At 36.3% G+C, this 14,259-nt stretch overlaps 1 protein-coding gene across 1 annotated transcript; it reads left to right on the top strand.

The window, feature by feature from the left end:
* Positions 1–4,064: 4,064 nt before the first annotated feature.
* Positions 4,065–11,777, top strand: LOC146140882 (organic solute transporter subunit alpha-like). Its single transcript, XM_083392735.1, has 9 exons — positions 4,065–4,190; positions 5,687–5,841; positions 6,148–6,221; positions 6,809–6,970; positions 7,949–8,063; positions 8,896–9,013; positions 9,614–9,739; positions 10,411–10,538; positions 11,598–11,777. The coding sequence occupies exons 1-9, from the start codon at positions 4,073–4,075 to the stop codon at positions 11,775–11,777; spliced, it is 1,176 nt and encodes a 391-aa protein (XP_083248861.1). The 5' UTR covers positions 4,065–4,072.
* The last annotated feature ends 2,482 nt before the right edge of the window (positions 11,778–14,259 follow it).

The following is a 14,259-nucleotide window of genomic DNA, read 5'->3' as shown; positions in this document are numbered from 1 at the left end:
TTTCGGGACATATCTTGTTTTTGCCGTTAAATGTTTCAGACCGATTTTTGTCCGAAGCTTGATCGAAAAAAAAAATCAGACAAAACGTAGAGTGCTATGTAGGTGTGCATAAGAGGTTTATGAGTCTGTACCCCTAGGTACCTTCGATTGGGGGACAAAAAAACCTAAAATATTGTGACGTTATCGTTTTAGCTCTCTGTAGCTATCCACTCCTATCTAGCGGTAGAAAATCCACTCCTATCTAGCGGTAGAAAAACAGAATTCGGTTACAGTGGCTTGCTTTGTTGAGCTCGCGAATCGACTAGACGTCTGCTGCGCTTAGTATACCATAGGCGTTAAAACATTTACTTAATAGTATGGCCGTACGCATTATCTACAAAAGTCTATTTATCAAATATATTTTTCGAACAATTTGAATTTATTGTAGGAGTAATATAATGAAGAGGCAGGGCCATGTACTAAAGTTTCACCCGTCGCAGAACGCAAGGAAGCATTGCTAGAAGCTTCATTTATATGACGTTCCTGAACAATGTCGCCAGATTGGCTCAAAAGGAAAACAACTTTTATTTTCGAAAGTTTTCACGAAAGTAATGTTTTAGGCGGAAAGTGCCTATTTGTCACTGTCTCTGGGAAGGCAATTTTTGTTTTAAGGCGCCTAAAATTAAATTAAATATAAAGTCAACATTTTTATATCGTGAATCGTGGACGCAAAATAGTTCTAAAATTAAATTTGCATATAGTCTTTGTCAAACTTACGTAAATAAAAATAAATCACTTCACTAGGCAAACCACACACCAGAGATTTGTTGAAGTCTCTTTTTGAAAAAAAAAGTAACCCTGTTAAATAATTCGATTTATAACAACCAACCAACACCTTAATTAAAATGAATATGAACTAAAATAAAATAAACACTATAGGGCTAGGCCCTGAAAATATGCCCTCCGACAACCTTTACAATCTAGAGATTGTGGCCTTACCAGTTTCAAAAGTTGGTACTGCTTATGCGCACGTCGGATTGGGACTCGGGTTGTTTCATTTCAATCTGGAGTAGGCTACCGATTTCCGAGTTCGACTCCAACTCTACAGCCCTTGTTAAAACGCCAGTGCTAAATAACAACAAAACGTGTGTATAGTTAATGTCAAATGACTCCATAAGGCAAATCGTAGAGATACGTTAAAAATTAAGTATACATATAGATACAACATATTATGAATATTTGGAAAAGTTTTTTTTGCGTGAACGCAAATGTATAAAATGATATACTTCTGTATCAAATCCATGCTGTTGTAATACCAATGGTATAACTTATATACGGAGGTTGACTAAAATTCAGGTAACAACTAAAACAGTAGCCTTTAAACAGGTTTTATTGACGTCGTATCAGCGACAAAAGTTTATCTTTTAAGATTAGCACGCTCAACATAAAGCCAGTGTCGCCTAAATTACTATTACTACAGTTATTATGATATTTTGTAGGACAGAAAGATAGCTAAGTTGAACGGAACAAATAGGATTTAAAAACGTAATAAATAATAACTCGAAAGCGTATTCTGAATTACAGTTTTTTACATTTGATAGCCGGCATTGCAAAAACACAGAAAACAATCGGTTTTAAACGCGTGCTGTGGCGTTAACATGTTAGCAGGAGAATCGCATGTTTTACGGTTTCAGCTGTTCCGTGATTGCTTATCAGCTACCAAAGTTTGCCGCGCTGTTGTGTAGCAACAAATCGTCAAGGATTTGTTGTTTAAACCTCTCGGGTTGTGACCTTGATGTTGGCGGAACAAGCCTAGAAAAACTATGAATCAGTGTTTTTTCGACACAGCTTCGAAATCAACATGTTTCCACTCGAAACGAGGTCGTTGTCCGCTGGTTCGACCTCGGAATGGAGTCTCACGAAAACACAAGGTTTACGTCAATTTCTCTGCGGATGCCTTCAGGCGCTAAAACCGTCTAACAATGGCGCGAATATAAAATTGCAGAAGGACTTGCTTTTAATCGGTAGATGACCTTTGGTGGTTGCCCGAGAACAACTATTAGGAGAGAAAATTAAGTATTGCTTTTGAACGGTTTATGTTCGGTTTTAAATGGTTAAATAGCGTATGTATAGGGGCAGAGTTATAATGAGCTAATAATGACTTTAAATTGATTTGTTAGGGTTGAAATTAGGTAATAATATTTAAGAATAAATCGAGACTACTGTACGTAGCCAAATGTAATATTTCGATTAATTGTACTGTAGAATATAGTGAAAACTCGCTTAAATATAGTGGATTCTTTTTTTCGTTTCGGAAGGTTGGAAGGTATATCGTTCTTTTTTTAAAGGAACTATTGTTTCCTGAAAACCGCGTTTTTAATTTGTCCATTGCCCGAAACGAGAAGGCTAATTTAAGAAGAGGCAACTATGCGTTTTTTTCTATATTTAGTACCAACATTCAACATGCCCGTTCCATATTTCGGTTGTTTTATCAATCTTGTAAGTTTTACCAATCATGGCTCGTAATGGTCGTAAAATCGAAATGATGACAAATGGTTTCAAAGGTCAATCGTAAAAGTCCCTAACGACCGGAGTTGGTAAAACTATTCGCACGAGTTTTAAACCACAATGCGTCAAAAAATTGAATTTCGAAAATCGCCTAATAATCACTTGCTCTCTTCCGGAAAAGCACGTCTTCTCAGTTAGTTAAAAACAATAAAGCAGTTTTCCAGTTTCTGGTTTGCAAATTAGCGGAACCGAGCCGTAAAAATTTGTTAATTACGACATCGTTAAGCATTTGATCCCCAGTTTTCGGCACCACTGGAGTTTGACTGTGTTAAAAAAATGACTTTGAAGTACCCTTAAAATCCTTCAGTTTTTATAAGTCCTGTTTAATGGTCGATTTCGTCGCGTCTTGTGTCCAGGCCCGACTCAACAGTCTGTATTTCACCCATTTACATAACTTCAATAAGGTGAATATTCAGCAATCCACTCATAGGGATGTTTTACAATCCATTCACCAACAATACGTAGAAATATCCACTATATGCCGCCCCATGTTTTAGTTATTTTTTAACAATACCTGAAACAATTGCTAGTAATGTTCGTAAAATCAAAAAGACAAACGGTTTCAAAGGTCAATAGTAAAAGTCCTCAACGATTGGAGTTCGTAAAATTATTCGCACGAGTTTTAAACCACAATGCGTCAAAAAATTGAATTTCGAAAATCGCCTAATAATTACTTGCTCGTTTCCGGAAAAGCACGGATTCGCAGTTGATTAACGGTACTAAAAAGGCAGTTTTCCAGTTGCTTGCTGGCAAATTATCTTAACCGAGTCATAAAAATTTGTTGGTTACGACATCGTTAAGCGTTTGATCCCCAGTTTTCGCCACGGCTGGATGTTTACTGTGTTAAGAAAAATGACGTTAAAGTATCCCACGAATCGTTCGATTTTATTAAAGCCTGTTTTTTATATTTCTTGAAATCTGGCAATTCAATAGTTGTTCAATCGAAAACAACAGCTCATCCCACTTCGGATAAGCCTATATAACGAGACGCCAACGCAAAGTTGATATTCCGTTTTGGATGATGTTGTGACAGATTAAGCTTTTCGCGTTATGCCGCTTGCTAATTAGATACCGGTTGTTTTCTGGCACAACTGTTGCTTTGCGCCAATATTCTTACCAGTGGTGAAAGTTAAATCATTTTTTGCCAGAACGATGAAAATTGTTCTTACCGAAAAGTATGGAAATTTTAGAAGATGACGTCACAAAGTTACGTCATAGCGGGACGTCTTAAAACATCTGGAAAAATTGTGGTTCGTTCGATGTAATTCAGATATAAACAAGTGAAATCCTAGTTTAAACACATTGAAGAAGATAGCTGCCGGTTAAAAAGTACATAGCCTGATAAAACAGAACATTTTTTTAGCAATACGGTCTACCTGCAAACATATTTGACCGGAACTGTTCCGGTTTTGTTTCACCACTGTTTCTTACCAAAGTTGTGCTTATTCATAGCAGGAATAAATACAATTTGGTTTGTGACACAGGTTGTTCACGTTACGAGTAGAAAATAATTGGGAGCTATTACATGGCGGTCGTTGCAGAGAACGCGTCGCTTCAGAGTGAAAACTCGGTGATGGTAACTCGTTGGACTTGTGCAGGAAGGATCAGTCCCACCGCACCAGAACTGCTGAAAAGACTTTCAAGTACGATTGGGTAGCAATAGAGATTGTGTAATGCAATATTTAGAAGAGTAAACGCACACAAAATCAGCTTGAACCTTATTTTAATCATCAATGGGACGATTATTTTTTGACCTACAAAACTAAAAATTTTGACCTAAAATATTCGTTGTCGACCACACGTTTGTAATGTTTTACTGGCTATATACGGGTCGAACAAGTCAGTTATTAAAAACGAAGTCCCAGTTTAATCTAATGCGACAATTTCTGAAAGCTGTCTATGTATATATATTTACTTTTGTAAATGCTTTTTGCGCATTTTACAAATTTTGACCTAACGTGTGGATTCGACAACATTTTGACTTTGTGGTCACAATTCAAAACATTTTACATGAAAATTTATATAAAAAAAACTTTCAACAATTCGTATAATTGCTTGTTTTGTCATTTTCACACGTCAATTCAATTGAAAGTAATAAACAGGATGCATCACCTCAAAGGTGCTCTGATTGATTCTTTCTAATTTGTCTCAGAAAGCTTTGTCGATTAATCGACGGCCACAGCATAAGAAAGTTGATCAAATATCACCGCAGGCTAATTTTGTCTGTAGCATTGGCTTGCTTGCATGAAAAGCTCCGATTTAGTTAATCCTTTTGACATTTGCGTTTGCCAGTAAGATTTCTGAGATTTTCTCTAAGATAGCAATTCTGGTTGCTGAATATGTACACATGGACTCAAAGTGTACGAGACTTTGTATTTAATTCGATAATAATACCGGCTCTTTTTAATTTTTTTGCCATTTCAAAATCAAATTTGAATCGGCCCCGATACCACCCTTATATCGGACGATATAAGAAGTACCGATACTTCCACTTGACAGGGGCGGATACAGGATTATTTTGGGGGGGTTATCATATTATTCTCTTAGAGATGACGTCACAGGTCACGTCATGAAGTGACGTGATAAAATATCTTAAAAAGGTTTGTTCACGAGCGACCGGGTTGGCAAATTGCGCCTGAATCCAACAAAATAATGCGTTTATATCATTTAAATTGGAAAATCTTTCACTTTAAAAGGGTCTGATGCGACGCCTTATCAGGCAGATGAAAAATATTAGCATATTGCTCCAAGATTAGCATATTGCTTCAAATATCAGCATTTACTGTGTAGTTAATTTAACAAAATTCACTTTATAGATTTTGCGAGTTCTCATGGTGTAACAAGCTACAGTATGCATGGCGTCTTTGGGCTGAGTAAATTTGCGGATTTGCAAAGGCGTAATGAAAATGAGTAGAAGTTCGAGCGAAGCGAGAATGTTTTTATTTTATTTTAATAAGAACAGTTATTCAAAAGTATAGTTTAGGGGAGGGGCATGGCCTAATGCCCGCCCGGCACTTGACATCTGATATGGGCAACGACCCGATATGTTTGGACCTCGTTCACTAATTATCCGGATAGGCCTATATATTTTTTATAATACACACTTTGTTCTTGTGTCAATTTCTGCGCCTTGATTCAGATGCCGACACGCCTGTTATCGTTGCGATGTGCGTTCCTCCGATCTTACTCGGAATAATGGCGGTCATCTTTGCGGACGAGATGTTCTTCATCTTAAAGCAACCGATGCCTTGGAGAAGGAAGAGCTACTACGCCTGGATTCTGAGCTGCTATCCTGTACGAAAATTATTTTTTTGGTTTAACGCCAAAATAAGCTAAACACGTTAATCCGTTTGTTGAAGTTGACGTTTCGCAATCGGTACACGGTCCTGCTGATTAACAAATTATTGCTTAAATTTGTTTCCATAAGCTTAAAAATATTTAATGATCTTTGTAGGATTCATTGAAACATATTAAATCTCATACGGCTAGTCATTTTGATGGAAGGCATTGAAACCTATTGTTCGTTGCCGATATTTTTTATGACCGATAATTCCACACACCGTCTTGGTACTATAACCTAATTTATTTGATCTTACACAGGTCCTTGGAATGTTGAATGTCGTGGGTCTCTTTATGCCGGGAAGTTCCGGGGTCATTTCATTTGCATCAAGCTTGTAAGTACAACTTTTAAGATTGGGTCTTATTTAAATCCAGATAGCATTTGTAAATTTAAAGCGCAACAAATGTGACGACTTTCGTTTTTCTTTTTTGAATACCTTCACAAACACATGCATTTACTTTACCTTGTAAAGTTATGAAAATGGTAAGATGTATTTGCCTACTATTTCAAACAAAGCCTGAACCCTCTTGATTGTTTAACAAAACGAAACATTTTTTTAATTTTTTATCTTACTGTTTTTTTAAAGAAAACGTTAGAAAAGAACTATTGGTTTAAATAAAAGTTTTAAAAAATATCCTGCACAAAAGTAGATCTCTCCCCAAAGAACTTTTCGACCCTATGCAACTATATATTATATAAATTTTTGTAAACTTTACCGCTAATTGATCAACAAAAAAATGAAATTATAATCGTTTTGTCAACGTACGACATACCTGTAAATGCCAAATATTTTGAAACGAATAAACGACAATAGTGCGTTAGCCTACTGTAGCTTATAACCTACAACTTGAAACATAACTTTTAAATTGTGTTCCTTTTTTTAAAAACCCCTTTTAAATTGTCTACTTTTTTCCCCCGCAGCTACTTCGCCATCTGTGTAAAGAAATTCTCGCAGGAGGTTCTCGAGCTGTACGGAGGCAAGGAGAAGATGGCGGAAGCGCTCCAGGGTCAAGGGGTCATTCCGCCAAACCCCTTCCCCTTTTGCTGTATCGTGTGCTGTTGCAGGAATCAAACCATGACAGTGTAAGTGGCCAAAAGCAGGCTCAGAATCAAATATTTTTCAATAATCTAAAAAGGTCAGAAGTCAGACAAAATGCTCAATATCCAGCTATGTTCACGCAACATCGTTTCGGACTGAGTCACAAAATCAACTATAAGGTTTCAGTATTACGTTGGCGTTGAAATATTAAATCAAAACATATAAAGTAAGGTTTAGACATCAATCGGTGTAGCCTATATGTATTATTTTGACGCTACAAAACAAACTGTCTTTCTATTAGTTTCGACATTTTTTGAACTGCTGTGTTTTCCTACAAACAAAAACACGTCTGTAAACTATTACAGTACTACTGTCACAAACCCAAAACGCCTGTACTTCACAGACCACACAACTTGCTTTATTGTCATTCTTTCAAATACCTTGATTAATCTCGTCTGATATCCGATTTGTGAAACAGCCAAACCTATAACGCTAGATCTGCGTTTTTGTTTCAACCTTCAAATCGCGCTGCAGCCATGCAGCTTAGCATGCAATGCACGTTCGTTAATGCTTAAGCTTACATACATACAAGCATTCGAAGCATGTTTTTGTTATTCGCGGCTTATAAAAAAGACAGTTTGAACAATAGTGCGTTCACCTAAGCTAATCAAACGGTTTAGCTTGACACCGGTGTTTTTTAACTTTATTTGAGCCGCGAAATACTTATGCATTAAATAATTCATCACGCCCTGATGAAGATTACTTAAATATGTAATGAACGTTGACACATATAAAGAAATCGAACAATTTGTATTAATACATTGCCTGGCAGCAACAATATGTTTGTTTATTTAAATATGAATGTTTAAGTCCTTAGTGCTCATTATGCCTTGATTATTTGCAAGTCTAAAATTGATAATTGTTTAGTTCGGCCGAGGTGTAGCAATTTGAAAAAAGAAAATGGCAAGAACCTGTTTTCTAGAGTAACCCATGATTAATGTTGTTGTATCCCAATGCTTCAGATCTCGCATCACCAAATTGCAGGCGGTGATTTATCAAGTGATATTCATTTATCCGCTGGTGTACTTTCTTCAAACGCTGCTCGCCACTGAAGGCTACACACGAACACCGAAGGGGGTGAGGAAAACCTTAGATTTAAGCTAACAATGAATCCGGCGTATGTCACCACTTATAAGTAGGGATGTCCGATAATATCGGATCGGTGCCGATATCCGATGGCGAGTGGTAGTATCGGCACTCATCCGAAACTGGGGTGGTATCGGTTTTTCAGCCATGGTTTTCAATTCAAACACAGTGATTCTACCTAAGGGTGAATTTATCAGAAAATATTAGGTTAAAACCTGTAATAGAAACCAAACTGCATCACACTAAAGTTAATAATGGCCTTAATGCCTTCAATCGTTTGCATTCCATCTATGTTGCTTGATTGAGCATTTTAATGACGTCATTTGATATCGGATCTTATCGCGATACTTTTTGTGCAAAATATCGGGTATAGATATCGGCATAAAAATCACATATCAGACATCCCAACAGCATAGTTTAGCTTTGGATAACGACATACACTAAATTTAGCAACGGATATTTTTTGACTCAGCATGGTCAAAGAAATTACTATCGGTTTTAGCATCACAAAAACCTAATAATTATTTGAGATAAATAAAGCGATTAATGTACGTTTGTTGTTTACGCTGCATCGTCCATTGCCAAAATATAAGCAATTAAAATATAATTCGAATTATTCAACTCATTCGCTGTCGGATCTACTTCATATTTCTGTAAATAGCAACAAAGTCCACAAGAAATTAAAACGACGCTTGAGTGATGGTATAGCGGTATTATCGAGTCGTTTAAACTATAAGACCCATCCATACACAAAGTGAACCACAGGTTTTAAACGCAAATCGGTGAAATGTGCCCCTTATCACTTGATCGTGTGTTTACGCAGATGGCAGTGCTCAATGTTATAGGCTACCTGGGCGGAATTTCCAGCTTCGTTGCTTTGTACGGCTTCATTATGATGGCCAGGGTGTCCAGAGTTGCGTTGCAGCAATATCGCATCAGATGTAAGTGTGTTTCGCTCGCTCATCAATGCTTAATGCAAAGAAAAACGTCATATGGAGCTGAGGGTTATCAGATATGATTGATCGACTTTTTGATGCATACCATGCGTATTTCTAAACTGCGTTGCCTAGAGTCTAAATTGGTAACTTTGAACTACATAAATATATTTTCTAAACGGCTAAAAAGAGCACGGAAGGGAAACTTACAAATATTAAGTATAAAAACAAAAATAAAATTTAATAGATGCAAAACTTTTTTGCCGATAAACATGGTATTGTGTTTTGTCAAATATATACAACGTGTTGGTAGATCATTAAAATCCTAGTACATATCGATTTTGCAAACCCGTGAAATAGTTTGTCCCAAACGACTTATCAAATTTATCAAACACAAAAATATAGCCTATATATATATACATCTGCAGCTACAGCAAACAATTAGCAGTTCGCACCTATAGTCAAAATAGGTGAGTCGCCTCAAAAACTGCCTTGCAAACTTAACTTACAGTAACGGTCACCATATGAAATGTTAAGAAAAATGTATGAGTATATACGTTCATATAAATTTAAATAGTGAGCGGTATCTTACTTACTTTCAATCAGGGAAGTACTTGTGCATTCAGCTGGTGGTGGCCTGCAACACAATCCAGGGCTTTACGCTTGGCGTTCTTCAGCGATACGACAAGCTTTCATGTGGATTCCCATACCCCGAACCGAAAAGGGCGTTCGGTAAGTTAATGTTGTACTCTGTTTTTTTTGTTGTTGTCATAACAGGGAACGTTGCACGATTTTGCAAGTAGCCTAATCCTTGCAGATTTATTAATCATGGGCGTCGAAGTAGAGCTGTACAAAGAAACGAAAAACACGCATGGTAAAAATAAGGCGCAGATTACAATCACCAATCCAACGCAAACCAATAATTACTGCGCCTTAGGGACGCTAGCAAAATAACAACGCGTGCAAAAGTCGTGCTGCTGCAGGACAGTAGACTCATAGAGTGTGGCAATAAAACACAGCGTACGAAATTAGTACAATGGTGCATGACAATTAAGTTCATCATGTTCGCCATTTTGACCAATTAGCACCCTTCAGTTAACACAAAACCAATGCGTTAAACGGTTTAAAACTCGCGGCCTAGTGAGCCTATGCTTTTTTTCTTTTTTAATTTGTTTTTTTTTAACCGCAATCGGCGTAAACTGAAAAAAAAATATATATCTATAAATATATTAATGAGGCAAGACATATCATAAAAGGAATTCGTGGAAAAAATGAATTTACGTATTAAAAATAGTCAAAAAATACTGTTTTTTTTGTGTGTGTGGGGGAAGGGGGGTATGACCCCGTGTCCCCAGCCGTACATCATAAGGTGACGTCACAAAGTCACTATTGTTCTTTTGCAGTCCTTCATGCGTGGATCTTGACGATCGAGCTTTTCATTCTCTCCGTTTTCGCTTGGTTCGCCTACAGGAGGTCAGAGGTCGGATGCCACGTGGTCATCGTACAAAGCGACATTGTGACGCTGACAAAGGTGAGTAGTGGTTTGCAAAATTATCCTTAAAGGGCTCATTTGACAATTTTATGGGGGTAGATTTGTTATGAGATGCTATATTGGACCGCAGAAAGCAAAAAGTATATAGTGTGAACCCTTTCAGCAGTTTAAATAAGTAGTTTGACATGACTTTACACATAACTTTATGAAAGGCTATGAACATTAAAACGTTAAGGACCACGGTGTTAAAGTTAGTGTTTAACAGCCTTCACACATTTTAAATTAAAATTGCTATTGCTATGCCTCTCTCTATATATAGACAATTCATTGCACAAAACTTAATCACAAAGTTGGTCGTATAAAAAAATTGATGAAGTTCCTAATTAAAACATAGCGCATCGTATATTTAGTAAACGCTATATAGCTTCTTGTTATGCCTACCGGTTTTGTTGATACTAAGCGACATTATGACGCTGGCAAAGGTGAGGAGACCGTTGTAAAGCCGCGATAAACTTAACAAGTACCAAACTGCCGCGGATAGAGCTGGGGTTTCAAGGTATTACCGAAGTATTACCTCCTTGTTTTCGTGCAACAAACATAAAATTCCACGCGATGTTTTACATTTGCAAAATACACAATTTTCATCAATTGTTATTTAACAAAAAGTTTAAGCAACCCTGGGGCGTATATTGCTCATAGAGCCCGCCAACACTACACATAACTGACCTATTTGAATCCAAGGTTATTTCACAATAGTTCCAAATGACTAAACAGCAATTAGAGGGATTAAAACATGGCGAGTAACTCAGTGTTGGATTTAGTTTTTTTCTAACTTGTTTAGCGAGACTGATAAAATATACCCGCCATAAAGAAATAATCCACTTGGGTTGGGAATATAATGACCTTTCGCGATAAACTTATGTCTTATTTTTAATACCAGTCAATATAACGTTCAAGTCTATGATGGTGTTTCACGGAGTCTGAGTAGCGTTTTTAGAGTTTTGGACCAATGCTATTGCTTTCAAGATATTTCGATACAGTTTGTCGTACCAACTCGGCCATCAACAGTTGTCGGAAATACTGTTTCCATTTTAAAAGGTGAAAGCCGGCGGTTCGACGGAAGACGAAGAAAGCGTCAGCGACCAAAACGCGAAACATTGGTCGGACAACGAAAATAACATTCAGGGGATGAATTGCACAAACCATCATGAAGGGCAAATCAGCAAGGGCGCGATTTCGTTTGAATCTCAAGACAACAAAGCGACAGAAGTCGTGTGAGCTGGAATTCTATTTGCCTTTGGACAAACAAAATCGTCTGAGCAAAATAAGACCAGGGAGTCGAACCTTTTGACTTATCCTGTTCAGGTTCGGTTCGGGTTCAAGACTATTTTGCAAAACTCGGTGCGGAGCAGATTTGAAAGTTTCAGTTGAGGTCCGATTCGAACAAACTCATTCTAAATTCGGTTTATTATGTTCCGAGTTTAATTAAAACCTCTTACACTAAACCAAGAACCAAAAGTTTAAATAACATTCATAAAGTAGTGTAAACCATCGTTTGAAACATCGTGAAGAGGTAGTTGCTTATAAAACGCTAAAAACTGCATCGTTTGTCAACGAATGTTTTGTTTCCTCTTTCGCGATATATATTGTTGTTGCTTGTATCAAATTATTGTCAGTTTAACTAAGCCTAAAATACTGTTTAATGTTTAGTTTAAAGTTTGCATGGCTTACTAACTATGTTTAATCTCATGGGCATCTTTATCGTATCTAATTTACCCCTTGAAATAAAAAAGCAAGATAACAAGTTAGTAAATTATATAGTACGTTATTCAATAGACTTCACTAGGCAAAAAAAAAATCAAAAAAAATCAAAAGAAAAAAACGGTATTAATAAATTTCACTCAACATTTTGATGCGTCACAATGTGCATTGTGACCACATGCTTGAGTGTTTCGCATTTTTGATGGGTTCAGTTCCGGTTCGACTCCTTTTTTTAAAAACTATTTTTCTTTATGTGGATTGCAAAATTATATTTTTACTTGACTTTACACATAACTTATCAATGTGTAAATCAGGGGTGATTACGTTTTGTCATCAAGGGCTATGAACATAAAACAGACCACGGTTTTAGAGTTAAATTTTAACAACCTTTCACACATTTTAGATTAAAATCGTTATGTCTCTCGGTATATATTGAAAATTCATTGCACAACATTTTTACTAAAAATTCATCGTATAAAAAATGATAAACAAGTTACTCATTAAAAAAATAGATCGTATATTAAATATCAACGCTAGCTTCTTGTTATGCCTGCCATTTTTATTTATCCGAATATAGTTGTTAATTGTCTTGATATGCTACGTTTTTAACATTTGTTCACTGCTTGTTTCTTGTTCATACTATAACTAAAAACAATAAAACTCTAAATATGTTATGTGAAAAGAATTTTCATAAAGTAAAAATATGTTATAGTTGTTTATGTGTTTCGTTTTTGAAATACTGCTTTAAAATAGAACGTATTTACCAATTTTTTTTTATTGAAAGACTTGTATTTGATGTTCTTCACTTTTATATGACTTGCCATGTAGAAATGAATTTTAAAAATGAATTTTTTGTAAAACGATGTGGTTTGCGCTACCATACGAAAAACATTTGCATGACCCAATAATGGTCTAAAGGCGAAACCGAAAAAGCCATTAGAAAATCAAAAATGAACAAAAGAATTATATTGTATAGAGTTCAATAAACTAAGACAGTTAGCAAAATTTTTGCTACGTTTCTATGCTATTGTATATTGATGACGTCCATATTAGGATGACGTGTTTTTTAAGAAGGGGGCTGGTTTCGTTACTGCTGTCGTGTAATATAACACGTCTATAAAGAAGACCCAACGTTTTATGCTACACACGGTTTTATTGTGTCCAGCTTATTGAGTGAAAGTTAGCGAACTTATCAGGTCTGTATAGCAAAGGGTGGTATTTACCCTTGAGTGCGATAATTTCCAATGAGGAATATCATTTTGGACGTTTCGAATAACTCTTTATTCATTTTCAACATCAATAAGTATAGCTTATTACACGAGAAAACAATCACTTTTACTTCGATTTAAAAGAAGAATTGTTTTTCCCTACTTACCCATTGTCATATTGAGTGATGGCCTACACGAAATACCCTGACTCATATCCAGGAATTGTACAGTGTTTGAAGAAATACCACGGACAAAGCTTTTATTTAAGCGTTCGTTACTTTCACCAGGTTTCGCACGAGTTTAGTTCTTTTATATGCCGTGGTTAGCAGGAAAGATATGACGGCACATATCTGAACATCGCTTGTTCGTCAAATCAGTTAAATTTGTTTGGTATCTGTGTTGAAATTAAGATCCTGGCAATATAGGCTTGACAAATACAATATATGTGATTGGTAAAAGGCCTACATAGTTGGTCACAATACCGACTTGTTTTATCTTTGAATGTATAGTGGTTCTTAACCAGGGTTCGATCGAACCCTTGGGGTTTGACGCAGCTGTTTCAAGGGTTCGGTGAGAACGTCCTCTGAAACATAAATGCTGTTATTCCAAGCTAAATTCGAATCTCTTTTATTTGCCGAGGTGTCATAACGTTATAAATTGAAAGTTTGGCCAATTTACCCTATATAAATACAAGTTTATAATTTAAATATGCCTAGTTTCATCTGCTAGGAGGAAAAAACGAGTTCTGAGCATAAATTTGGGGTTGGACGAACAATTGCAGAATAACATGG

Source organism: Ascidiella aspersa, chromosome 6, assembly GCF_963924565.1.
Source record: "Ascidiella aspersa chromosome 6, kaAscAspe10.2, whole genome shotgun sequence".
Lineage (NCBI taxonomy): Eukaryota > Metazoa > Chordata > Ascidiacea > Phlebobranchia > Ascidiidae > Ascidiella > Ascidiella aspersa.
Note: the sequence above shows the minus strand (reverse complement) of the source record. Positions and strands in the feature narration are given on the sequence as shown.

Bases quoted from the DNA above. Each gene is read 5' to 3' on its own strand.
- LOC146140882 (XM_083392735.1), top strand. From the start codon at position 4,073: ATGGCGGTCGTTGCAGAGAACGCGTCGCTTCAGAGTGAAAACTCGGTG. The intron at 5,842-6,147 runs GTACGAAAATTA...GATCTTACACAG, and splicing joins GGATTCTGAGCTGCTATCCT to GTCCTTGGAATGTTGAATGT. The intron at 6,222-6,808 runs GTAAGTACAACT...TTTCCCCCGCAG, and splicing joins ATTTCATTTGCATCAAGCTT to CTACTTCGCCATCTGTGTAA.